This window comes from Furipterus horrens, unplaced genomic scaffold (assembly GCF_987537825.1).
Source record: "Furipterus horrens unplaced genomic scaffold, mFurHor1.1.pri manual_scaffold_10, whole genome shotgun sequence".
NCBI classification, from domain to species: domain Eukaryota; kingdom Metazoa; phylum Chordata; class Mammalia; order Chiroptera; family Furipteridae; genus Furipterus; species Furipterus horrens.
The window spans coordinates 42,665,181-42,691,308 of NW_028327180.1; the positions used below are offsets into that span (position 1 = coordinate 42,665,181).

Consider the following 26,128-nt stretch of genomic DNA (forward strand, 5'->3'; position numbering starts at 1 on the left):
CATCCTGGGCTCTCTATCAACCCCTGGAGGGCTGAGATCTTTTTCTATTTAGTTTCAGTATGTGTGCCGTTGTGTGTAATGTTCCCTCTCTCTTTTTCTCATACCACACATGACTAAACACTAAACACAACTTGCTATTTTTACTCACCAGTAGGACCTAAAAGCCTGGTTGGGCTACACTTGTCAGGATGGTGGCTGAGAGGTATGAAGAATGTGTGAGTTGTGAAGTCAAGCTCCATGAGTTCAATCCTTGTACAGCCCCAGGCTTACTAACTATGAGTAAATTAACCTCTTTGTGTCTCTTTCCCCAACTGGAAAATGTTTACAAGGATTTAATGCAAAGCACTTAATAAGTTGCTTAACCTCTCTGTGTCACTTTTCCCAACCAGAAAACGGTTATTAAGATTTAATATAGAGCACTTAATATCTTCCCTGATGCTGAGTAAGCTCTCCATAAACATTCACTCTTGTTACAACCTGCAGGGCCACCTCTTTCGTTCTGAAATGATTTAAAAATTTTCCATTTAAAAAAAGTAATGCATTTTAGTAACTGTTACAAATTGAACCCACCTGTGTAACCACAGTGCAGTTTCTAGTCCCCTGAAAACCATCCTATGGTCCTCACAGTCACTACCTCCTGCAAAGGTCTGTTACCATAGGTTGATTAGCTGTGCCTCTTCTAGAACTTCATATGAAAGTGTCTGTCATTTTTCACTTGGAATAATGCTTTTTTAAAAAATATTTATGCTTTTGCACTTACCAATAGTTTCCTCCTTTTTATTACTGAGGAGTATTCCATGGTAGAGATGGACTACTATTTGTTGAACAACTCACTTATTGATGGACATTTGGCTTGGTTTCGGTTTTGGGCCGTTGTGAATAAAGGTGGTATGAACATTTGTCTGCACATCTTTGTGTTTTTGTTTATTTTTTTCTTTCTTTCTTGTTTAATTAGTTTTATTTTTATTGGGTAAATTCTTAGGAGTACAATGGCTGGGTCATATGGTGGTACCTGCTTAATTTTATGAGAAACTACCAGACGTTTTTTCCAAGTGGTTGTGTCATTTTACATTCCTATAGCAGCGGAGGCGAGTTTCATTTGCTCACCAATACTTGCCACTGTCTATCTTTTTAGTTTTAGCTATTTTGATGAGTGTGTAGTGGTATTTCATTACTTTAACTTGCATTTCCCTGATGACTTTATTTTTTATCTGCTGCATAGTGTTCCCTCATGTGACGCTACCATCACGTTGTATGCAGTCTTCTGTTGGTGAACATGTATGCACCCCCCTTTTTTAACAAAAACTATTAAAGCCGCAGGTAACGTCCTTTCTTTGGCATGGACTCTCCATGCACACATGCCTGCGATGGCAGATAGGAATCGCACAGGGTGAACACGGTTTGGACTTAATCTTTCTGCCAGAGAACAATGTAACCCATGGCATCTGCTCATCCGGCTTGGTGTTTGTTACCAAATGCAAATTCTTGCCAATCTGCTGAATAAAAAATGGCATCATTTTGTCTGTTCACTGGCACACAGAGAGCGCTCAATATCTATTTGATGAATGAATGGGTGGACGGAGGAATTAATGAATGACAACTGTTCCTTGTGCAAAAAACACACCGAAAGGGTCTCGCAAGGAGTCCAAATGAGAAACAAAGGTTGAGGCCCCAACCCCTCCCGGGCCCCGCCCCCGCCCCCGCCCGCGCAGGGCTCCCATTGGAAAGGGCAAGCGGAGCGGGCTAGGCGGGCGGGGCGGAGCCGGACCCGGGCGGGGCACTGTAGCCCGCGGAGCCTCCCGCCCGCCTGGGCTGGGGTCGCGCTGGCTCGGATTCCCCTCCCGGCCCACCGTGGCCATGGAGGACGAGAGGAAGGACGGAGCCTACGGTAGGACCCGCCTCTGCTCCGCAGCCGCTTTTGCTGAGTTGGGGAGCCTTGGGGGAGGGAGACGTCTGAGATCTTAAACATCCGCGCTGCAGCTGGGGCCCCCTCCTGCTTCCTGGGCCTGCATCCCTCTTTGCGCCGAGCCCATTCTCCCTCTTCCCGCCAGGTCGCCTTGCGTCCCCTCCCGGTTGCTGCTCCTCTCCATCCGGCTGATGGGCCGGTACGCACGGCGCATGCTCCGCCCGAGAGGTCCCGTTATCTGGGCGGCTCAGAAGCAAAGCGGGGGAGGGGAGACGCGGAGAACCGGGCTCCGGAAAGGGACTGGGTGGGCCCCTGCGCTTTCAGTCCTCTTTGTCCACTTGTTCCTCCTGCCCACACCTCCCTGGAAGTCGCAGTCATGGGCTTTTGGCCCGATGGGGATATTGAAGCAGGACTTGGCAGAACGAAAGCAAGGGTGAAAGCCCATTGGGTCTTGCCTGCCGCCTGGGGAGGGCGGAAAACAGGGTGCCTCGGGTTAGGAGGTAGGTAAGAAGCCGGAAACAATTGGCAAACTTCCCTCGTCCTGTGCAAAGGGTTGGGGGTGCCCCTGCCATTTTGCAGGATCGAGGCGACTGGAAGCCCCTCCTGCGAATCTCCGAGGGCGGCCTGAGCCTCTGGGTCCCCGGGAACGGAGCCAAGATGAAGACCCTCCCCAACCACGCCCTACAGTGCTTCTCTTCCCCCTGGTTGCCAGGGCGGGGCGGGGGTTGGGGGGAATGGTCCTCAGTTTCTTCTTTCTCTTCTCCATTTTGGGTCCCTAAGTCTGAGCTGGTTACACGCCCCAGGTGGCACTGCCCTGGGGCAAAGGGGCTCGACAGCCCCTCCTTGTGTGAGGGGAATTTCCTGGAAACCGTGAGAGTAAATGGCCTCGGGGAAGGGGCCCGGAAACCACTCAAAACTAAAGAAAAACAAGCCTACTAGAGCTGTGTCTCCCTTCCTCCCCACCCCCCAACTCCCCAGGGACTGCAGAGAGACATTTGTGGGGAGGCTGGGACCCTTCCTGCCCAGCCCAATCGAGAGGGAGACTCGGGGACCTGGCCGCCACCCAGCCACTCTCCCCACTCTCCTCCTTGCTTGAAACTGCCAATCTCTTAAGGGGTCCCCTTGTTCTGAATTTTGGCTCAGGCCCCAGACCCTGCAGCTGCCTTGCTGTGGGTCCCTTCGGTGTGGCCAGCAACCTCTGATCTTCAAATTTTAGCCTGGGATCCTGTGTTCCAAGCCTGACCCTGCCTGCCTGTGGGCAGCACTTGAGGTATCTTCGGGCTCCATGAGGCCAGGCTGAGGTACAGATGGGACCGAGTGGACAATAATGTGATTCACCCAGCCTTGAATTTGGCCCAAAAGAGCCTGTCGTGGATGAGCCTGAGCAAACTCTCCCAGGCCCTCCCAGGCTTACACCCGGAACAGGGGACCTCTGTGCCCAGCAGACCTTGTTGGGTACTGGGAGCACATCCCACCTACAAATATTTATTGAGCATCTAATAGGTGTGGTCTAGAAACTGAGAGCACAACAGTGAACAAAGCAGAATCCTTGACCACAGGGAATGAACAAGGGAATAAATATGTAATTCTAGGTTGTTATAATTGCTGTGGAGCAAAGAACAGTATACCGTGTATGTGGAGAAAATTGTCTGGGATTATTTTAGGTGACCAAAGGCTGGAGGTTGAGCCGATGGCTGTGGGAAATTTTGGAAGAAGTAAGTTTCAGGCCAAGGGAACAGTAAACAAACCACACAGTTGCTTAATTATCCCTCTCTATGAGGCTCTGAGGAACCCAAGGTGAGGCGTCAGCTGGATCGTGCAGCCAGGCTCTCACCTCCTCCAGGGCAGGGGGCCACATGGCTTGACTCCTCCAAGTGGGGGAAGGTCTCACTTAGTTTGTAAAAGGTCTATTCTCATCAGAACCAAAAACCTGGGGCCCTTGGGTTGCCCTGTGAAGACCTTACCAGATAATGGAGACCTTTCCTTAGGGAACAGCGTGCAAGAGTGGCTTGCGTATCCTTCCTTTGTACCCCAGTGCTTTTGTGAATTTAGGGGGTGACATCAGACAAACACAGGCTCAAATCCTGGCTCTAACTTGAGCTGTGTGGCCCTGAGCAGGTTGGTGACGTCTCTGAAACCCTATCCTCATCTGTACGGCTGGGCCAGTTGGGAACCATTTGCCCAGTTTCTGGCAAGTTCTGTGTGCTCAGGAGGCCTCTATGGCTGGGGACATGGATTTCTATGAGCTGACAGAGAAGCACAGCCCTCTTTGTCAGGGCATAGACTAGGCTGACCTGGGCAGGGCAGAAAGTTTCCTTCTCAGCTAAGGTCAAGTCTAGAGGGACGCAGTGGCTCCAAGGGAAACCTGGGAATGGATCCCGGTCCTGAAGGATGTCAGCAATGGGCATTGCCATTCTTAGCATGAGCATCATGGAATAAGATTCTAGACCTAAAACAATAGACTCTGAAGAGGGCGCGGTGCTGGGAAAAAAAGGAATGGTACTCGTTAAAAAAAAAAAAAAATCCCATGGCCCATTTCCCTAGAGTCCAACTCAGCCAGCAGTAAGGGCCTGGCACCTAATTTGGAAAACAAACAAACAAAAAAATTGGGAGGAGAGGGTATTTACTTCTTAATTGCAACTTTTAAAAAGGAGATAGCCCTGTCTGGTATGACTCAGTTGTTTAGGGTGCTGTCCTGTGAACTGAAAGGTTGTGAGCTCGATCCCTAGTCAGGACACATGCCTGGGTTGTGGGTTTTGTGGGTTTGGTCTCTGGTTGACATATGCAAGAGGCAACTTACTGATGTTTCTTTTCCTTGCTTTCCTTGCCTTCCCCTCTCTTTCTCTAAAAAGAATTAAAAAAAAAACAAACAAACCAACCTTGTTAAAAAATAAATTAAAAAGAGATAATATATAATATATTCACATGCTTCAAAATACAAACGTTACAAAAGGCTTTATAGCTTTATCATGAAAAGTCTCCTCCTTTCCTCTCCCAGCCCCATACTCCCTTCCTGGAGTATGTCAGTATTACAATGTCTAATGTTGTCTTCTAGATGGAGTCTAGGCCTTAGAGCGTCCCATACAAATATATACATATTCTTTACTTTGTGGCTGTATTTTATTTTTTTTCTTTTACAAAAATGTCAGCAAATCCCTAGAGCAGTAGCTTCATGAGGGGCAGGAACACATGTCTGTTTGGTTTGAAGGTGTATCGACAGTGCCTGGCATTGAGTAGACGCTCAACAAATATTTGTTGAATGAAATGTGTTTGTAGCACATGTTTCTTTTTGATTTTTTAAAAATGTATGTTGGAGATGATCTCTTACGTCAGTGCCTGGAAAGCTTCCTCAATCCTTTTTGACAGTTGCATCAGGTAGTGCATTTGTGGATGGACCATCTTGTATTTAATCAATCAAGGGGACTATTTTAAACTTTTTAATGAAGCAGAAAATTCATACATAAATAGGTTCAGATCCTAAATTTATGAGGCTCTAGGACTTTTAACACCCATGTAACCAGCACCCAGTTCAGGAAAAAATATTGCCACCACCACAGAAGCCCCTCATGCCCAAGGAGGGCCTATCAGTAGTAGTATTTTTTTGTGTGGTAAAAGACATAAAACAAAATTTATTATTTTAACGTTTTAAGTGTGTGAAAAAAAGAATACACAACAGAAGTGATACGTGAACCACAAAACTTACAAATCTTTAATATCTGGCCCTCAACAGAAAAATAATTGCAGACCTCTCTGGTAAAGTCTTTCCATCACACCAGAAAGTTCTCTTATGCCCTTGCCCCATCAATCCTGAAAGGGAGGGTTATTTTTAAATATGATTTTTAACCTCTTAAATAAAGAAAATTCATATATTTTCTGTGGGGGCTGAAAATTAAATATAAGCCCTCAACCACACCAAAGACTTTAGCCTTCCACCTGAAAGAACTCTTTCAGAAACCCTCAGCCAGCTGCCCTCATCCCAGAGGTGAGGTACCAGAGGAGTCGCCAGAATTTAGTCTAATAATTTGTGTGTGTGTGTGTGGCGTTTGTATCTTTTTATAGCTCCTCAGGCTGGTTTAATGAAAAATTGCACTGTTCCCCAAGTAGGATACTATGTTGCCTTGTATAAAAAGATGAAGTAGGTTTAACCTCTCTGATGGGGAACAATGTCCGATTCTGTTAGCATGTATGACAAAACCCAGCGGTAACACTACAAATCTGCTCCTGTCTGTGAATTGTAGACGGAAGGAGGAAAGGGAAATCAATCAGAGGAACTGCCCCCAGGGAGGGGAAGTGAGGGGTCAGGGCCCAGGGTGAGACGGTGAGTTATTTCTTAGTCTGAAATCTTGTTCTAATGGAAGTTTGTATCTTGATAACAGAGAAGGAAAACTCTGACTCCAAAAAACCTCTGCTGCCTTGCGGCATACCTCTTCAGGGGAAAGGCTAAGGGAGTAAACCCAGACAGAAAATCCGGAGCCGGAGTCCCTAAGGCGGTTTGACGTTGTAGTCAACACCGGCAACTCCTGCGGCGCACCTGAAGCCAAGCTGTATTGACTCTGTCTTTCCCTTGGACCCTTCAGCTGTGAAGAGAGGGGGGGTCTGCTGAATGGGCAACAACAGACCCTCCATATCACCCTGCCCAGGCTCTGTAGCTTCAGCTTTACTGGAGAGGACACTCCAGCGTCATCGCAAGATGTCGGTTCAACACGGGAGGAGACAGATACTGTGTCATTCCCAGTCGGACTGCACAGCCATTCTCGGCGGTGCAGATAGACTCTTAAGAAGCTACACCATCGTCTCTCCAGACGGACGGCTGCCGACGATGATCTTGATAAGCAGAGTGGTTACTTAATCTAAAGAAGTTCATTCATAACCTCCTTCAGCAAACACTTACTGTGCAGGTACCAAGTGTCAAGTTCTTTTCTAGATGCGGGAGACACAGCAGGCACTGTCTCTGTGGAGCTGATATTCTAGAGTGGAAACCAGACAAGAAAGTAGATGAATGCAGGAAATTCTTAGAATGTCAGAGACGGGCTCTGGAGAAAAATAATGCAAGAAAGAGGAGTTAGGAGTGATATATAGGTCCTGGAGGCAAAGTTTAAAACGTTAAATGGAAGGATCAGAGAAGGCTATCCTGAGAGGACCAGAGCAGGGGGGAACAGTGTAGTGTTTCAGGCAGAGGGCACAGCCTGTGCAAAGGCCCTGGGATGGGGTTGTGTCTGATGTGTTTGAGGAGGAGTAGTGAGAAGGCCTGTGTGGCTGGAGTACAGGGAACAGGGGTAAAATGAGAGGAGGTGAGGGCAGGAAGGGGATGGAAGCAGAGTGTGCAGAGCCTTCAGGCCATGGGGAGGATTTGGGATTTTGTTCTGAGAGACCTGGGAGCTGTTCAGAGTTCTGAGCAGAGGAGGAGCCTGGCCTGACTCCCATGTTCACAGATGCCCCTGGCCTCTAAGGGCTGCAATGGCAGAAATCAGGAGATCAGAACGAGGTGGTAACATGAGTTGAGCGCATAAATCTCCCAGTACCAAGGTGCTGGATGAACACATCTAAATCGGAAAAGAGCTAACCACAGAGTTCTGACTCAGCCAGGTTCCGGAACCCAGCATTGGCTGTGTTCCAGTCCCAGTTCCATTCTTCCTACGTCTGTACCACCTTTCCCTTTCCCATCCTCGAACCTTTTGTATCTATACCTTTCACATACCTGACCTTCAGTTTCTCTATCCATAAAATGGGGATAACAACCGTATCAGCTCCCTCTGTCTCCAGGGCTCAGTGCACTGATTCGGGTACAGCATTTAGCCTGGAGGTTGGTCCGTGGCAAACATTCAGTTAATTAGAGTTATTCATCAAGCATAGTACAAGAGCATGGTGTCAGAGGCAAAGTCCAAATCCCAGCTCCTCCTGGCTGTGTGATTTCGGGCAAGTAAACATTTCTGTGTCTCAGTTTCTGTATTGTACCATCTGCCCTCAGAGCCTTGTGAGGATGACAGGAGTTTCTAGAAGTAAATGCCTGGCACACAGTAGGCGCTCTCTCTTTTGTTCTTAGCATTATGACCAGTAGAATTGCTTCCAGTTTTCCCACCCACATGCTGTTCCAAAACCTTTTGTTAAAGGATCTCATCTGGGTGGCTGGGATGCCCATTCCTCATGCACAGGCTTCTGGGAAGGTGAGGGTGAGCCAGACTGCTTGCTGGGGCAAGGCCTTGGGCCACTGTAGGCCTTGGGGACTTGGCTGGTATCCAGAAGCCGTGGGGGCTGGGTAGTACTGGATGTCCTGGCACCAGTGTGGTAACCAGGGAGCCTGTGTTGGTTCTCTTATCTCCTATGCCTGCTGCTTGGGGTGGGCTGGCCATTGTGCCCAGCAAAGTGGAGACCCAAGGGATATCTCTGCAACCCACCCCTACCCCTAGCCTGGCCTAGTGACTCAGTTTTCCCACGCTTTCTCCCCTGCCATTGTCACATCTTTAGCACTGTCTCTCCCAGTAACTGCCAAAGAAAAAGCCTGGGTTGAAAGCAGAGGGACTTTGATTTGTTTTACAGATCCATCACTCACCAGCTACATGGTCTCAGCCAGTGGCCTCAGTTCGCCTGCTCTGTCAGATGGGACCATGCTCCTGGTTTGTTGAAGCCTATACCACAGACCTGTGCTAAGCGTGTTTTTAGCATCAAGTCCTGGCAACACCTACAAAGCAAATACAAGTTTTAGTCCCATTCTCCAGACAGGAAGCAGCAGCCTGGTGAGGAAAAGGACATAGTTTCCTGACCCGTACTACAGTGGAATAAATGACATGTCTTACCACTTCTGGTTGTTAAAAGGAGAGCACATGAAATACACTGGCACACGCTCGGGCTCAGCATGTTGGTTCATGGCCTTGAGACCAGGAGGTGGCAAATTCTGTAAAAGTTGAGAGAATAAAAATTTTCAGCTTTGTGGGCCACACATGGTCTCTTTCTGCTACTCAACTCTGTCACTGTAGCGTGAAAGCAGCCAGACATGAAAATGAGCATGGCTGTGTGCCATGGATATTTGACTGATGACCAGTAACATTTGAATTTCACATAATTTTCACATGACAAAATAGCTTCCTCTTTTGATGTCTTTCAGCCATTTAAAAATGTAAAGACCATTTGTGGCTCCGGGTTACATGAAAACAAGTGGTGGGTGGGTATGCTCCACTGGTGACATTTTGTCAACCTCTGGCCTAGATGATAAAGACACTGTTAGAGACAGAATAATGGTCCCCCCAAAGATGTCCACATCCTAATTCCAGGAACCCGTGACTATGTTACTTTACATGGCAAAAGGGAATTTGCAGAAGGGATTACATTAAGGCTTTTGAGATGGGGAAATTATCCTGAATTATTCAGGTGGGCCAAGGACAGTTGTCCTTATAAAGAAAAGAGGGAGGCTGGAAGGAGTCAGAGGAGACAGTGACAATGGAAGCAGATGTGGACTTGATGGGAGTACTGGTTTTGAGGAGGGAGGAAGGGGCCACAAGCCAAGGAAAGGGGGAAGCTTCTAGAAGCTGGAGCAGGCAGGGAAAGAGAATCTACAGAAGGAATGCAGCTCTGCCAACATTTTGATTTTAGTCCAGTGAGATGCACTTTGGACATCTGACTTCTAGGATTAGAAGATAATAAATTTGTGGTGCTTTAAGCCAGTTAGTTGGTGGTGATTTGTCACCGGAGCCATAGGAAACTCATAAACACTAATTTAGGAACAGGTGGCCCAGCTCTGTTGCTCACCATCTTTGTGTCCACGTGCACAGTATTTCTCTCTGGGCCTTGGTTTCTGCATCTGTCAAATGGGGATGAGGTGTATAATAATAGGATCAACCTCACACAGTTGCTCTAAGAATGTACTGAGGTCAACTGTGATGTTTTAGAAGAGGGCCTGGCACATGGCAAACAGGTCAGTGAATGGAGACGTTGAGGCATTTGTACTTTTCTTATTACTACCTTGGCAGTGTTGCAAAGATTCAGCGAGCTCCCATCCTGCAGGGTTTGGAATAGGCTTATTATCAGAAACCATCAGTATTTGCCTTGCACCTCCCTCCTTCCCCACCCACTAATTTTAGTGAGAGCTAGTGGAACCCATCAGATGACAGTACGAGTGTTCCCTCTTGTAATTCTTGAGTGCCCATCACCCAGACTCTGAGCCAAACCTATGCCAGGTGCCCTTCTCTGCATCTTTAGTTCCATCTTACAGAGGGATAACAAATTCACACACAAGGTCATGGTTCATCTATCCCATTGGCAGCCACCAATTTCCCTGAGAGCTGTCTGAGATTTCCCTCCCCAGCCTGGCCTGGTTATGCTTCTGCCCAAACACGCTTAGTGGCTCCCACTCACCCATCAGACCTGGAGTGGGGACTTACCAGTTGTTGCTAGGCAATTGAGCAAGTTGCTTCCCTTCCATGAGCATTAGTTTCCTCTGCTGTAACATGGTTGATGGCAGTATCTCCAATACAGTGAAGAGCTAAGAGCCAGTGGCTGAAAGGCCCTCGTCTGTTAGCACCAGCTGTTAAGTGGCTGCTCCCACTCTGCCAGTCTGGCTACTATTTAGCTGACACAAGAAACTTGGTGCTCCTTTATCTCTCCTCCACCCTCCGTACCAGTCTCACCTCTTCTCAGATGATACAAATATGCTCCTTTGGCTTCCCTTCATAATGGTAATCATTTTGAGATTTTATATGTTTGCATGACTAATCCATGTGGAATTGTTTTGCTATGTATAGGGGTGGAATTAACTTTATTTTCTTCCAAATGCAGTCAAGTCTACTGACTGATTTATCCTTTCTCTGCCAACTGGAAATTCCACATTTGTGATGTATTAAATTCTTTTATGTATACAATTTACAAATATACACATATATTTTAAGATTTTATTTATTTATTTTTGGAGAGAGGGGAAGGGAGGGAGAAATGTGTGGTTGACTCTCATGCGCCCCCACCTAGGACCTGGCCCACAACCCAGGCATGTGCCCTGACTGGGAATTGAACTAGCGACCCTTTGGTTTGCAGGCTGGCACTCAATCCACTGAGCTACACCAGCCAGGGTTACAAATACATTTTTCAAATATGCACACCTGGAAAACTCTTAAGCTGCATTTTAATTTTCAGTCTTAGCTATACACTTGACCATTGAATGACATAGGGGTTAGGGGTGCTGACACCCCACACAGTGGATAATCTGTGTGTAATAACTCCCCCAAAACTTAACTACTAATGGCCTAATAGCCTACTGTTGACCAGAAGCCTTACTGATAACGAGAAGTTGATTAACACGTTATGTTTGTTATATGTGTTATATACTGTATTTTTATAATAAATTAAGCTAGAGAAAAGAAAACATTATTAAGCAAATCACAAGGAAGAGATAGTACATTTATAGTATGGTACATATTTATTGAAAAATATCCACATAAGTGGACACACACAAGTTCAAACCCATTTTGTTCATGAGTCGCCTGTATATACATGGATTATATATTGTGGTTATTCATTCAACAAACACTTCTTGAGTCCCTGTTCTATTCCTTGCGCTTTGCTGGGTACTGGGGGCACTGCCACAAACAAAACAAAAATATAAATCCCTGTCCTTGGGCATGGGGGCAGACCACAAACAGCCAATGCATAAATGTGTGATATGTCAGGTGGTGGTAAGAAACAAAATAAAACAAGGTGATTTAATGGAGGGAAAAAGGGTGCTGTTTTAGGTAGGATGGTCAGAGAAAGCCTCTCCGAGGAGGTGCTCTTTGAGCAGAGGCCTGAAGGAGATGGAGCCACATGGACTTCTTGAGGAAGAACTTAACAAGGTGAAGGGAGTAAGTGCAAAGGTCTTAAGTCGAGACCACAACTGGTGAGTTTTCAGTGTAACCAGGAGGCCAGAGAGGCTAGAATGAAATGAGCAAAGGGGAGAGAGGGAGGAGGTGAGGGCAGTGAGGGGACAGGGCCTTGTGGGCTATAATGAAGAGTTGGGCTTCTCCTCTGAGTGAGCCATGGAGGGTTTAGGGCAGAGGAAGAATGTGCCCTGACTCAGGTGTTTGCAGGCTCTGGCTGCAGTGGGATTAACATAGTGGGGAATAAGGGTGGGAGTTGAGAAACCAGGGTGGATGACAGCCATGTAACAAGGGTTTAGGCCAAGGAATGAGTGAGAAATGGTTGGATACTGAGTAGATTCTGAAGGTAGGGCTGATGTTAAGCAGAGAGACATCCCAGGTTTCTGGCCTGAGTGCTCTGGAAGACAGTTGCCATTTCTGAGTTGAGGCAGATAGGGGGACAATTAGGGAGGGACTGGAATGTGGCAGTCCTGAATATGAGATACCAATGAGAACCCTATGTGGGGCACTGGGAGACAGGTGTCTCAGCGGTGTACAGCTTGGGGGCCAGGCCCTCCCCAAGGACTGATACTTGGGAATCATCTGGATGGAATTGGTTCAAGTCCTGAGTCTACAGGAGTGTTCCCAAGAGACCTAGTGTAGCTGGGAAGAAAAGAAGCTGCAGCATGGGCCCCACTCAGACTGCATGGGGTGGGCCGAGCTGGCTTTGCAGCCAGGACTTCAGGAACCACAGGATTTCTTTAGGAGGCCTGGTCACCCAAGGCCATGACTTAGAGCCTTGGGCCTTGCCTGTTTGCTGAAGTCTGTGGGCCAGGGGTCAGGTAGGGCCTCCACAGCTGTAGGCCACTGCCGGGAAGTGACCTTCCTGGAGGACTGCTGAGTTAGTGATCAGAATGGGATAGGAGTTGGGGTGGGGGTGGGGACTGTGAGGCAGCAACTGTAAATATTGAGCACCAAGTGTATATGACCGCACTTAATAATCCCATGCTAACTGTATGCCCCACATTGAATATATATTCCTGCCGACTACCCCCATGCCAACTGTATATGGTTAACTGTAATGTAAAGTACACACTGGCCCCAATGGCTGTTGGGAGATGCAATGAGATTGAGGGAGTATTCAGTTTACATGGGGGTGGATGGTTGGTGTGGGGGGTATAGCCAGCTGACTCTGCACCCTCTGCCGATTGTATACCCCCAGAATGGCTGTACAACTTCATGCTGACAGTACACCTTATCCCTACTGTATACCCGCATTGATTAAACACCCCTTTGGCAACTGTCTACCTCCATGTCAGCTGTATTCCTCCTGGCATCCCATGTCTGGTCTTTGACCAGTTTTGGTTTTATACTTCAGCCCCATTTCATAGTTGAGGGAACAGGCTCAGGAAAGGCAAGGTATGCACTGGCCTAAGTGTCCTCTGGCTCAGTGGGGCAGAAGGAACATTTAAATCCAAGGCCACCCAGTAGGATGTTGGCTCCATGAGACGTGCTAGACAGGGTCTTTCTGACTTGCCATGGTGCCTGGTGCCCATCCTAGGGCCTGCTCCCAGTAGGGGCTCAATAAATAGTGTTCTATAAAACAATGGCTTCTGGATTCACAGTTGTGAGAGTGTGCAGGGATGACGTAGCTTTGGGGGCCACAAAGGAACTAGCTGCTGGGGACAGTGCCAGGCAGGAATGTGGCATGGGGTCAGCCAGCCCCAATTCTCCAGTTTTCAAGAAACTGGCCATGTGAATTTTTACGGGAATTCTCCCCATGTTTTAACTGTTGGCATTTAATTTTTAAGAAATGCAGCTCCAAATAAAATACATCCACTGGTTTGAGAATTTTCAGCTCAAGTACTTTACAGTTGGGTGTTTGGGGCCAACCATCTGCCGGTTTTGCGGCCCCAAAGGTTAGAAATTGAAATTTTTTGTGCCTCGGTTTCCATACCTAGAGAATGGAGCAACATTAGACGCCCTTTCCAGGTTAAGAGGTGTGTGGCCTGGTGAAGAGGTGGGGGCGGGCCAAGGGCCAGGTGAAGCCTCAAGGTTCCCCCCGTGGGGGCTGGGCAGGGGGCGGGGAGGGCTAAATCCGGCCGGACGGTGAGTGGCGGGAGCAGCTGACGCCCCGCCCGGCCTCTCCCCGCTTCCTCCGTCGGGTCAGTTTCTTGGCAGCTGCTCGGCTGGGGCCGGTCTGACTGGTTTGGGCTGCCCCGCCCGGCTCCTTGTTGGGAGGAGCCGCCCGCCAGTCGGCCCTACGGTCCCTCCCTCGGGACGCCCACGCGGCCAGACCCCTGGGCCGAAGGGGCGCGGGAGCAGGCTGGCGGCCGCCGGGGCTGGGCGCCGCAGGGATGGGGGGCGAGCAGCAGCATTACTACGGGAAGCACGGTAGGCAGCCCCCCTCCCGCACCCGGGCCTGGCCGCTGGGAGGGAGCAGAGGGAATGCCGATCCTGCAGCCACCCCCCTACCATCGCCTCCCTGCGCCCCTCATACCAGTGTTACCCCCGAGAGCCTCTCAGAGGCCCCTCCAAATCCCCTCACCCGAAGGGCGCGTTCTTGAAGCCCCCTCCCAGTACTCCTGAGGGGTTTCCACCTTGGACTCTCCCCTTTCTACCTAGCTCCCTTGGGGGCCCCCATTCCAATCCCCTCCTCAGTGGGTGGCCTCCAGCCGATAAATCCAATTAGCAACCCCCCCCGCCCCCCCCCCCCCGGCAACGCCCCGGCCTGCCCTGCTGGGGGCTTGGGTGTGTCCTCTGCTGGAGTTTGGATGAGGCAGAGAATCTGCAGGTCTCTGAAATTGACTCCTGGGGCAAAGATACTCCTAGGAGCCATCTGCGAGAAGGTCTCCCAGTGGCTCCTTGGTCCACCCACCTCTTTCTTGCTCATTTTCAGGAACTCCACAGAAGTATGACCCCACCTTCAAAGGACCCATTTACAACAGGTAAGGGCCCTGGGTTCCTATGGGGTGAGGGGGGTGTCTCTGCTAATACCGTCCTGCCCGTGTTTCCTGACACTCCCCCATCAATTCTCCAACAAACTGGTGATAAATATTTGCAACTTTATGATGAAAGGACTAATTTCCTTAATATACAGAGTCCTTACAAATGAAAATTTTTTTTAAAGTCAGGTAGAATACTGGAACAAGAAATACTGTAGACAATGAGATTATGGGAAAATGTTCAAATTTACTGGAAAGTAAAGGAATGTAATTTAAAACAATAACCAAAAAGAATTTTCTATCACAGATTAGCAAAGATAAAGTAGATTGAACGCATGTTCTGCTTTGAAAATAATAGTTGCGGTTTTTTAGAGGGAATTTGGAAATAAGAATAAAGGTACAGTGTTTTGTTCCAAAGATTAAAATTAAAGGAAAAATTTTTTATAAACCTTGTATACATGGACAAAATGTATGAAATAGCTGCCTTTCTTAAAATGGCAAAACTCCAACTATCTGAATGTCTATCCTTTGCAACTAGTTAGCTAAGTTTCAGTGGATCCTTAGGTTATAATATTATACAGTTAAAATGTACAAGAGCCCTAAGTAATGATATGGATCCCTCAATATCAAAAAGTCAGGACACAGAATAGTGGGTATATCATGTCATGCTTAAGGAAAAAAATTTTTTTTTTTTTTTTTTTTTTTTTTTTTTTGGAAAAAAATTTTTTTAACATTGGTACCTAATAAATAACCCAAAGGACTCACAAGAAATCATTAACAGGTTACTGATGGGCAGGGATGTGTGTGTGTGTGGGAGGGAGACATTTCTTTATTATATACATTCCCATTTTGTGGTTTTAATTTTTACCATGTTCACATTTATTTTTTTTTTTTTTTTTGCCATGAACATAATCTTATAAAAATAATTTTAAAATTTAAAAACATTCATACATAATGCACATGCCCTTTGATATAACATTTGCATAACTCAGGAACAAGTATCCAAATAACACATGGGTGTGAGTGTATGTTCAGGGCTCAGTGGGTCTGTGAGGCCCTGGCTGGATAGCTCAGTTGGTAAGAGCAGCGGTCCCCCACCTTTTTTGGCACCAGGGACCAGTTTCGTGGAAGACAATTTTTCCATGGACTAGGGATAGGGGGAGATGGTTTCCGGATGATTCAAGAGCATTACATTCAGGCTCACCTCCTTCTATATGGCCCGGTTCCTAACAGGCATGGACTGGTATATTGGTCCATGGTCTGGGGGTTGGAGACCCCTGGGTTAGAACATTGTCCCTATAATGCCAAGGTTATGTTCGATTCCTGGTCAGGGCATGATACTCGGAACAACAAAGCTCCTCCTCTGACACTGTCCCTTTCTCCCAGGGGCTGCACAGACATCATTTGCTGTGTGTTCCTCCTCCTGGCCATCGTGGGATATGTGGCTGTAGGGATCATAGGTGAGTGGAGGAGCGGACAGGACTTGGGGTTCCAGGGTGAGAGGGCAAGCCACAGCCCCTGGGAAAGGGGTGGGGCTGCTGCTAAGGAGTGGCAGGCAATGCCTCAGCATCTCTGGATTCCTCCACAGCTTGGACCCATGGAGACCCTCGAAAGGTGATCTACCCCACTGATAGCCGAGGCGAGTTCTGTGGGCAGAAGGGCACGAAAAATGCGTAAGTCTGGCTCTCCGGGCCTGATGGGTCTGGGGAGGAATGGGCAGGAGGGCTTTGTGAGTTCTGGGGAGAAGGTTCTAGGTTTCTCCCTCCACCCATCCGTTAGTCTAATCAACAAATATGTATAAAACTCCCACCATCCCCAGCCACTGTACTAGACCTTGGGGACACAGCATTAAATGAGAGGTTAAGAGTCTTGTCTGCTGGAGGCTTGTGTTTTATGGGAGAAAGACAGAGAAGAGACAGTGTCGGATCTGATGTCAGACGGTCACGAACAGTTGAGGTAAAAGAGGGAGTTCTTTTACTTCAGTAAAAGTGAGGGCTACGCCAGTCTCTGGCTGTATGACCTAGGGCAAGTATCTCAACCTCTCTGGGCCTTGTTTTCCTCATCTCCAAAATGGGGATTATAATAGTCTCATCCTAATAGGACTTTTGTGATGGTTAGATGAACCTACATGTGTGCAGAGCTTAGACTGGCACCTGGCATAGAGTTGCTGCTGCTGCAGTTATTATTGTTGTTTTCATTAAGATATTTTATGTAAGGTGGTTGAGTTTCTATCTCCCTTCCTGAACCCCAGGAACAAACCCTACCTGTTTTATTTCAACATTGTGAAGTGCGCCAGTCCCCTGGTCCTGCTGGAATTCCAGTGTCCCACCCCCCAGGTAACTCGTCCCCTTCCCATCCCTTCTCTGTCTCCCATTTCTATCACTAGGTTCTTTTTTCACTGCAGTGATAGCTTCTTACCCGGCTTTTTCTTTTTCTCTGGTAAATGGGAGGTGGAACTTCTGTTCTGAGTGGGGCTCAGGTATCTGACCCCACCCAATCCTGCTTTCCCCCTGCCCCAAAGATCTGCGTGGAGAAGTGCCCTGACCGATACCTCACCTACTTGAATGCTCGCAGTTCCCAGGACTGGGAGTACTACAAGCAGTTCTGCGTGCCTGGGTTCCAGAACAGCAAGGTGAGGGAAAGCCTAGGCAGGGCCAGGTAGAGGGTGCTGGTCTGGGGGATTGACTGCCCCTTCTCTTGACAGGCCGTGGTTGAGGTGCTTCGGGATGGCGACTGCCCTGCTGTCCTCATTCCTAGTACACCCTGTGAGTCTGGAGTTCTGTGAACTTGGGCGGGGTGTGGGGACATGTCAGGGGCTCAGCTTGACTGCTGTTCCATCCCCTGCTCCATGCAGTGGCCCGACGATGCTTCCCAGCCATCCACGCCCATGAGGGGGTCCTCATGGTGGGCAATGAGACGACCTATGAGGATGGGCACGGCGTTCGGAAAAACATCACTGAGCTGGTTGAGGGCGCCAAGTGAGGACTGCAGCCTACCACACTGGCATTGCGCTTTCCTGGGTGGGACAGGGCATCCCCTGAGGTTGAACCAATCAGGGAGGAGTCTGACACTACCCTCATCTGCCTTACCCCAGGAAGGCCAATGGGGTCCTGGAGGCTCGGCAGCTAGCCATGCGGATATTTGAAGATTACACAGTCTCCTGGTACTGGATTGTCATGTAAGATGGGAGGGATGGTGGCCTTTCCTGGGATGCGCAGTCTGAAGCTGGTGAAAGGGTGAGGCCTGCTCATGCCACCATTTTGTCCCCCAGAGGCCTGGTCATTGCTATGGTATTGAGCCTCTTGTTTATCGTGCTGCTGCGCTTCCTGGCTGGCATTATGGTCTGGGTGATGATTGTCATGGTGATACTGGTACTGGGCTACGGTGCGTATCTCCTTTCTACTTCCCTCCCCAGAATTCAAAAAATGCTCATGCCCTTTGACCTGGCACTGGCCCGTTAAGAATCTTCTCCTAAGCCATCAAATGTCCTCTATCTTTTATTTGGCAGATTTGTGAAGCGGTTCATCTCAGTGTTGTTTATGACAGCAGACACTGGAAAAACAATCTCAGTGCTCATTCTGGGGGGATGGGTTAAATCATAGTCTTCCAAACTGGGGCCTGGATCTGTATTTTATCAACACTAAAAGGAATTTGCAAGTAGACTACTCAGGACAGTGGCTAAGGATGCCTGCTCTGTCATCAGAAAGCTGGGGGTTCAAATGCTGGTTCTGCCAGCTCCTCACTCTGACCTTGGGCAAGTGATTCATCCTGCCTGTGCCTCAATTTCTTCTTCTATAAAATGGGGATAATTAATATTTACTTGTTACAAGGTTTAATGAGAAGAAGATAGTATGTGGAAATGGGAGAGCTGAGGCCTGTGAAGCCTAGAGGCCAAGATCAAAACCCAGGACTTTATATTCTGATTATTCATTTAAATTTCCAGGAGGAAAAATGGCCTGATATGCAACCCAGTCTGAGGACACAGATATTAAAATATTCATGTTATTGGTGGTTTCTAGCTGGATGCTGGCATTTGGGGCAACTAGACTTTTTTTTTTTTATTTTTTACTTTATCTGTGTTTCACAATTTTCTTCTACAAAGAGCTAAGAAGAATGCTGAAATCCCTAATGCTGCCCCACTGGATGTTAACACCCATGGCCTCCCTTCCTATTCTTGAATCATTGTTACAGAGTCGCAAAGAGGTCAGAGGAAAGCCTCAGGCCACACAGCATCCTGACACTTATTGATTCATTCATTTATTTATCAAACATATACTGAGTGCCTACTGTCTTCTAGGCAGTTTTCTAGGTGCGGGGCTTATACCAATGAATAAAACAAGACAAATCCATATTCCTGTGGAGCTTATATTCCTGGGGGTATGGGGCAGACAGATGAGAAACAAACCAGAAAGCCCTCTAGGATATCAAAGCAGAGAAGAGGGATAAGAAGTTGGAGTGTGAAAGGGTAAAATTCTAAAAAGGGGAAGGGTTCCTGGAAGTTCCCGTGAGAACGTGACATTTCAGCACAGGAGGACATGAAGGATCTGATGGGGAGAGGATGTACCAGTAAGTGAGGGCAACAAATGCAAAGGACCTGGCAGGAGCAAGCAATGGCAGCCCCTCTCAGCCTCTGTTTTTGCTTCTTTGAAATTGGGGTGGTTGTATCTGCTTTGCTACGTTGGGGGAGTAGTTGGTGGGCTGTAACGTGGCAATTCCTCTGTGCAGGTATATTTCACTGCTACATGGAGTATGCCCGACTGCATGGTAAAGCTGGCTCCGACATGTCCCTGGTGGACCTTGGCTTTCAGACAGACTTCCGCGTGTACCTGCATTTGCAGCAGACCTGGATGGCCTTCAGTGAGTCCCAACCCTCCATTTCTGCCTCTAGTTAGGTCTGGGAGAGAGTGGGGAACCCAGGCAGCTGGCAGACTCTGCTGTCCTCTGCCCCCTACAGTGATAATTCTGAGCATCCTTGAGGTTATTATCATCTTGCTGCTCATCTTTCTACGGAAGAGAATTCTCATCGCCATTGCACTCATCAAAGAAGCCAGCAAGTGCGTGCCAGGGTGTTGGGCTGGGTGATCCCAGGGCTTCTGGGACCCTGATGCCCATGTCTGTCCTGCTCCCCAGGGCTGTGGGATATGTAATGTGCTCCATGCTGTACCCACTGGTCACCTTCTTCCTGCTGTGCCTTTGCATCGCCTACTGGGCCAGCACTGCTGTGTATCCACTGTTAGACCCCGATTCCTAATCCCAGGGAGAACTAAAGACCAACTTGCCTGGAAGTGACCTGCAGCTTGGGGCAGGTCCAGAACTTGGTGGGGAAGGGATCCTTTCCCACAAGCCCCTAAAGTCCCCCATCTCAGACCTTGGGTTCCTTAATGAGCCTCCAGCTTCCTGTCCACTTCCAATGAAGCCATTTATAAGATCTTTGATGACATCACCGCCTGCCCAGTTATTGGGAAAACCTGCAACCCTGAGGTGGGTGTCCAGAGGTAGAAGGTAGATTTCCCAAGCAGCCCTTAGAGAATCTGAAACCTCATCCCAACTTGAGTACCATTCAGCAAACACTTGGCACATGCTGTCTGCCCTGTGCTGGATATGGGGGCATGGAGGGGAAGAGATAAAACTTGGCAGCTCCCACAACCCTCTCTTAACTCAGTGATGGCCTTCCACTAGCCCCTGTGGTCCTCATACTGATCTCTGCCACTCCTGTCCACGTAACCAGCCCACTGACTCATGACCCCACCCTGATCCCCAGAATAGCCTGTGCTGCCTCGCTGTCCACCATTAACGTCCATTCCATAATCCCCTAGTCTTATTTCTAGAACCTCTTGTAGAAGCCCCAATCCTGAACCCCCAACTCCTTGACTTAACTCTGATTCCCATGACTCCTGTCCCACTCCATGGTATTGCTGACCCAGACCTTCTGCCCAGAGCCCACTCTGAATCCCAGGTCCCTATGTTGTGACTGAGCTCCGTGTTACTCCCACAGACCTTCCCCTCCTCTAATGAATCCCACCTATGTCCTGGAGCCCACTGCCAGTTCGCCTTCTATGGTGGTGAGTCGGGTTACCACAGGGCCTTGCTGGGCCTGCAGATCTTCAATGCCTTCATGTTCTTCTGGCTGGCAAACTTTGTGCTGGCGCTAGGCCAGGTTACACTAGCTGGAGCCTTCGCTTCCTACTACTGGGCCCTACACAAGCCAGATGACCTGCCTGCCTTCCCACTCTTCGCTGCCTTCAGCCGGGCGCTCAGGTGGGATCCCAGGTGGGCTGGTGGTGGGGGTGAGATGGAGTGGAGGAGGCATGGCCCTGCCACAGATGATGTCCTTGGCCTGCAGGTACCACACAGGCTCCCTGGCCTTTGGTGCCCTCATTCTGGCCATTGTCCAGACAATCCGAGTGATACTGGAGTATTTGGACCAGCGCCTGAAAGGTGAGGCCCAAATGCTGTGGGCTTTGACCTTAAATTGGGAAGGTGGGACTGAGGGACAAATCAGAATTGGTTCTTGCTTGGGAGAGAGGCTAAAGTGATGGGACAGTGATTGATTTCTGACTGGGGATGCCTGAAGTGCTTGGGTGATTGGTTCCTGCCATGGAGATGCTGCTGAGAGCCCACTGGATAAAGTTCTTACCTCTGAGGGTGCAGGACCTATAGGCCTGGGCCACTACTGGTTCCTGAAGGGAGAGGGTTGGGCTGGGATTTGTTTGTTCTGAGGAGGGCGGGGCTAAGACTACTCTCTAATTGAGGGGCCCTCAGGCTGGGATTAATTGTACTGTGGGAGACTGAGAAGATTGGTGTCTGCCTAGAATGCAGGGCCAGAGCAGTGGTGTGGATTGTGATTGGTTCCTGTCTCAGAGGCTGGGCTGAAAAACTTCAAGATTGGGTCCCTCATTGGAGGCATCTCCCCCAAGTGTCCTGGATCAAGGAGTCTCCTCTTCTTGTCTCTGAGAAGTGGCCTCCAGGAGTCCAACATGGTGGCGAGTGTGCATAATAAGGATGTGGAGGTGTCCCCTCACCTTTGTATCCCTCCATTTTCTTCTAGCTGCAGACAACAAGTTTGCCAAGTTCCTCATGACCTGTCTCAAATGCTGCTTCTGGTGCCTGGAGAAGTTCATTAAATTCCTCAACAGGAATGCCTACATCATGGTTTGTAGGCCTGGGACCCAGAACCAACCCACCAGCTTCTACTGGGTGGGAGGAACCTTCATTCCCACCCAGAGGGCCTGATCCTTTCCTCCTATCTGCCTCCAGATTGCCATCTATGGTACCAACTTCTGCACATCAGCCAAGAATGCCTTCTTCCTGCTGATGAGAAACATCATCAGGTCAGAGAAAATACCATCCTCTTTCCACCTCCCACCTCCCCTGGTTTCTGATGCAACATTCCCACCTGCTCCTCACTCTCCCTTGCAGAGTGGCTGTCCTGGACAAAGTTACTGACTTCCTCTTCCTATTGGGCAAACTTCTGATTGTGGGTAGCGTGGGTGAGTGCTGTTTACCCAGCCTGTCTGGCTGTGGGAACCTAGTAGGCTGTGGGGTCCCCATGCCTTCTTCTGTGATAGGTTGGGTCTTTGTGGGGAACTACTTCCTTTAGCCAAAACCCGCAGCCATCTTGGTTTTGTCCCCTTCTCCAGGGATCCTGGCTTTCTTCTTCTTCACCCACCGTATTAGGATCATACAAGACACAGCACCACCTCTCAATTATTACTGGGTCCCTATACTGGTATGGAACTTTGGGGATGGGCAGGTGTCAAGGGAGACGGAAGTACTGGGGCTCACCTGGCTCTCTCTGATGGGATAGATATAGGTGAAGGTCAGAAGTAGGGGATTGGTTATTTTCACATTTATTAAGCATCTACTATGTACCATGCACTGAAGACTTAGTTTAGAGGTAAAGTGACATCAGTCAATGATACTAGTTGATACAAGATTGCAAACTGGTACATGCCACAGGGCAGAATTCTAGGGAAATTTGGAGCCTGTGGGGGAAGATTTTTGCAGGTCTGGGAGTCAAGGCAGTTTCACTGTGGAAGTGATATCAGATCTAAGGTCTGAAGGAGATGCAGGCAACCACCAGGCTTAGGGAACAGGGACGGAGACCCTGAGGTGAGACCATACTGGGCATACCAGGCAGAGAGGAAACCAGTGAGGCTAGTGTGGAAGGAGATAAGGGCGGGGAGGTGACAGGCCCTGGAGGGGTTAGGTCATCACCCCTAAGAAGCAGGAAATCTGAGTATAGGCCTTGGAGCTCTATGGCCTAGATTTTTATCTTAGTCCTCTTTTCTAGTTCTAGGATGTGTAACTTCGGGCAAGTTATTTAATCTAAGGTCCACTGGCTTCAGTCAGTGTTTATCAGGTACCACCAAGGCCTTGTGAGTCACCAAATTACTGGGGATATTGCAATAATTGAAAGAGACACAGTCTAGTGGGGATGTGGGCGGGCATGAAACCTGTGATGCCCTAAACATGCATAACATTGCAGCCAGATGAAGATCTCAGAGGAGGGGTACTCAGTACTAGGAATGCGTGAAACAGGTTCCAGATGGCAGAGGCAGCTTCTTGGAGGAGGTGGTACCTGAGGACTTGATGTTTGAGCTTAAAGCAGAAAAATGAGGAAGCATAATAAACTAGACTAAATCAGGGCAATGGCATGTGCAAAGGCCCTGGGATTGAAGAGAACAAAGACTGTCCTGTGGATGGTAGGGCCCTGCTCACAGGGGTGAGGAGTTAGGTAGGTTGTTATTCTCAGGAGGGCTTATCAGTAGAGGAATGAGTGTGATCCCTGCTTGGGAGGGCCTGGGGTGGGAGTTGCCCTGGGCAGGAGTTGGGAGGGAAACAGCTCCTATCCCCTCATGCAGACTGTGATCATCGGTTCCTATCTGATTGCCCACGGCTTCTTCAGTGTCTACGGCATGTGTGTGGATACATTGTTCCTCTGCTTCTGTGAGTGACCCTTCACCCTGACGCTTGCTGGGCCCTGACTCCCTTCTCCCCTCTGGGCAGAGCAGCTTCCCATGGGGCTATACATTCACCTGCCTGATGCCCCCAGCTTCCCACGGACTGGCTGTCCCTGATTCTAGGGCCGTGGCATGCCATCTCAGCTTCCTCCCCGCGCTCAGAGCTGCTCCATCCTATTGTCCCCTGGGTTAGGCTGCAGCTGGAAGGCTTTGCCCCTGGGCCCTTGGCTTCCTAGTTTCCAGCTTTGTTGGGGGGAATCTGTGGCTGCCACTAACTCTGGTCTCTCAATCTGTCTGTTTTTGTTTTTTTTTTCTCTTTTATCTTCCTCTCCTCCATGCCTGCTGGCTTCCCTGTTCTTTCCTGCCTCCCCTTCCCCTTCCTTCCTGACCACCCCATTTTCCCCCTGCCGGTGCCTGGGGGGAGCCCAGGTGAGGACCTGGAAAGGAATGACGGCTCTCAGGAGCGACCCTACTTCATGTCGCCTGAGCTGAGAGACATCCTGTTGAAGGGGAGTGCGGAGGAGGGGAAGCGGGCAGAAGTCGAGGAGTAGGAGTAGAGAAGGAGCAAGGCCAGCTTGCGACCTGGCAGACCTCCTTGTTCCTCCCTGTAGACCGGGGGTGCATGCGGGGCTTCCTTGCCTGGGAGTGTGGGGAGCGTGTGTGTGTCCCATTCCCAAGCCCCCAGTAGTCTGCCCCTCTCCAGCCCCAGTGTGTCTTGCTTCCTAACCCTCTGAGGCTTCTGTGGCCCCTGCCTGCCCTGTCCCCAGAGGCCCCTGCCTATGAGCTCCCCTCATGCCACCTGCTCTGGGGTCTCTCTGCAGTGGAGGACCTGGAGAGGAATGATGGCTCGGCCGAGAGGCCTTACTTCATGTCTTCCAATCTCAAGAAGCTTTTGAACAAGACCAACAAGAAGCTGGCGGAGTCTTAAAGGCCCCACCTTCTCTCACCTCCCTGCAAAGTCTCACACTGGGTGCTCTGCAGCTGGGTCAGAACTGCCAGCCCACTGGGCTCACCTGAAGTCCTGTCACTGCCACCACCACCCCCCCCCCACCCCCACCCCCCGTCATCATCCAGTTATCACCAGTTTCTGGGGACCTGGAGGATCTGGGACCTCTCCTCCCTATGCCAAGGGTCAGTCAGACTTTTCATGGTGGCCTCCACAAGACTGAGTGATGAGTCAGTCCAGCCCTCACTGGCCTGGATGGGAAGAAGTCCCTCGAGGGCTCTTGATGTGTTTGGCATGCAATGGGGTCCAAGCTCTGTGGGCTGCCTCAAGCTTCCTGTTCCCTTATGGTGGGATGGCGTTTGTGTCTGTGGGAGCCGTGGCCACAGTAAGCTCCAGCTCTGAAAGGCCCTGGTTCACTGTATCTGCTCAAGCCAGGACAATGCCCCTTCTCATAGCTGAAGAACTGGCTCGCAGGCTGCCACATGCATTTCTTTATTATGTTTTTTAACCTGGCTATGCATTAAAGGGTCTATTAGCTTCTTTCTGTGTGTCTCAACAGCTGAGATGGGGCCGCTGAGGAGTGCCTTCTGTTATCTGGTTTGGCTACAGTGGGGTATGGTATGCGTGCTCAGGTGGGAGTGTCGTCCGGCATGGGGGGCAGCAGCGTGCCCTGTTTGTTGATGGATGATGAGGGAGTGAGACTATCTGGGAGGCTGCTTTGAGCAGGAGGGAGGAGACCACTAATAACTGCCTAATGGAAACCTGCTGGCTGGCTGGCTGGAGGAGCTGGGTTGAATTTTCTCCGTTCCTCTGCCAATTATTGACATAGCTCTCTTTGTAAGAGAGAAAAGAAACTGAATCCACCCAAGGGACAATTTCAGGGGAAGGGGTGCAGGGCAGATGCCACGTGCACACCGGGCCCACCTGCCCAGTCGCCTCATTTTGAGGATCCTTTTGCCAAATTCATTGAGCTCAGGACCTAGGTTTCCTGGTTCCCTCTTTACCGTATCCTAAGGCCCCCAACTTCGTGTTTTTGTTCATCAGTACCGTTCCAGGATCCTGGAGAGGGAGAAGTTCCTGTGTGGGGTCTCCATGTCCTGTGCCTGTTGCCAGCCCTCCCTCCCTGGTCTGTCCACACACCCCTGAATGTAACTGCATTCCAACCACTAATAAAGTGCCTATTGGAACAGCGGTCTGGGCCTTGAGTATTTGTGGGAGCAGTGGGAAGCTGGTAGGGAGGACCCCAGCTTTGACTGCCCTAGGATTCTTTGAGCTGGGGTGACTGTGTCTAGGGGAAATGGGGCCAGGAAGCCCTATGCTGGCCCCTCTCTCCACCTGAATTCCACCCCACCTTGCAAGTGGCTCAGGTTTCTCCTGAACAAATGCCCCTTATTAGGTTGTGGTGCCTAGACTCCAGATGGTGGCCATGGGCTGTCCACCTCCTGCCACCCCACCCCCCTAGTCACATGGCCTGGACACGTGGCCCCAGGCCTACTTTGTTGCCTGGCCCAGACACCTGAGGTGCCAGTTTGGTCTAGCAGAGTTGGACC

General features: G+C 49.4%; 1 protein-coding gene across 3 annotated transcripts; it reads left to right on the forward strand.

Moving 5' to 3' along the window:
- The first annotated feature begins 1,742 nt into the window (after window positions 1–1,742).
- On the forward strand, window positions 1,743–24,673 carry SLC44A2 (solute carrier family 44 member 2 (CTL2 blood group)). Of its 3 annotated transcripts, none has more exons than XM_090289572.1 (22): window positions 1,743–1,888; window positions 14,624–14,672; window positions 16,056–16,129; window positions 16,258–16,342; window positions 16,921–17,005; window positions 17,191–17,301; window positions 17,374–17,434; window positions 17,524–17,647; window positions 17,764–17,847; window positions 17,941–18,053; window positions 19,395–19,526; window positions 19,624–19,723; window positions 19,800–19,892; window positions 20,063–20,150; window positions 20,665–20,927; window positions 21,013–21,107; window positions 21,718–21,821; window positions 21,927–22,000; window positions 22,089–22,159; window positions 22,310–22,398; window positions 23,534–23,618; window positions 24,062–24,517. In XM_090289572.1, the coding sequence occupies exons 1-22, from the start codon at window positions 1,858–1,860 to the stop codon at window positions 24,181–24,183; spliced, it is 2,133 nt and encodes a 710-aa protein (XP_090145698.1). In that variant the 5' UTR covers window positions 1,743–1,857; the 3' UTR covers window positions 24,184–24,517. The 3 variants fall into 3 exon arrangements, with proteins under 3 accessions (XP_090145698.1, XP_090145697.1, XP_090145699.1); XM_090289571.1 differs by lacking the exon at window positions 1,743–1,888 and adding an exon at window positions 13,984–14,118; XM_090289573.1 differs by lacking the exon at window positions 1,743–1,888 and adding an exon at window positions 13,987–14,118 and having other exon boundaries at window positions 24,454–24,673.
- The last annotated feature ends 1,455 nt before the right edge of the window (window positions 24,674–26,128 follow it).

Excerpts from the sequence above, each read along its gene's own strand:
- SLC44A2 (XM_090289571.1), top strand. The coding sequence starts at position 14,082 with ATGGGGGGCGAGCAGCAGCATTACTACGGGAAGCACG. Across the intron at positions 17,848-17,940 it reads TCCTGGTACTGGATTGTCAT|AGGCCTGGTCATTGCTATGG; the intron begins GTAAGATGGGAG and ends TTTGTCCCCCAG. Across the intron at positions 18,054-19,394 it reads GATACTGGTACTGGGCTACG|GTATATTTCACTGCTACATG; the intron begins GTGCGTATCTCC and ends TCCTCTGTGCAG.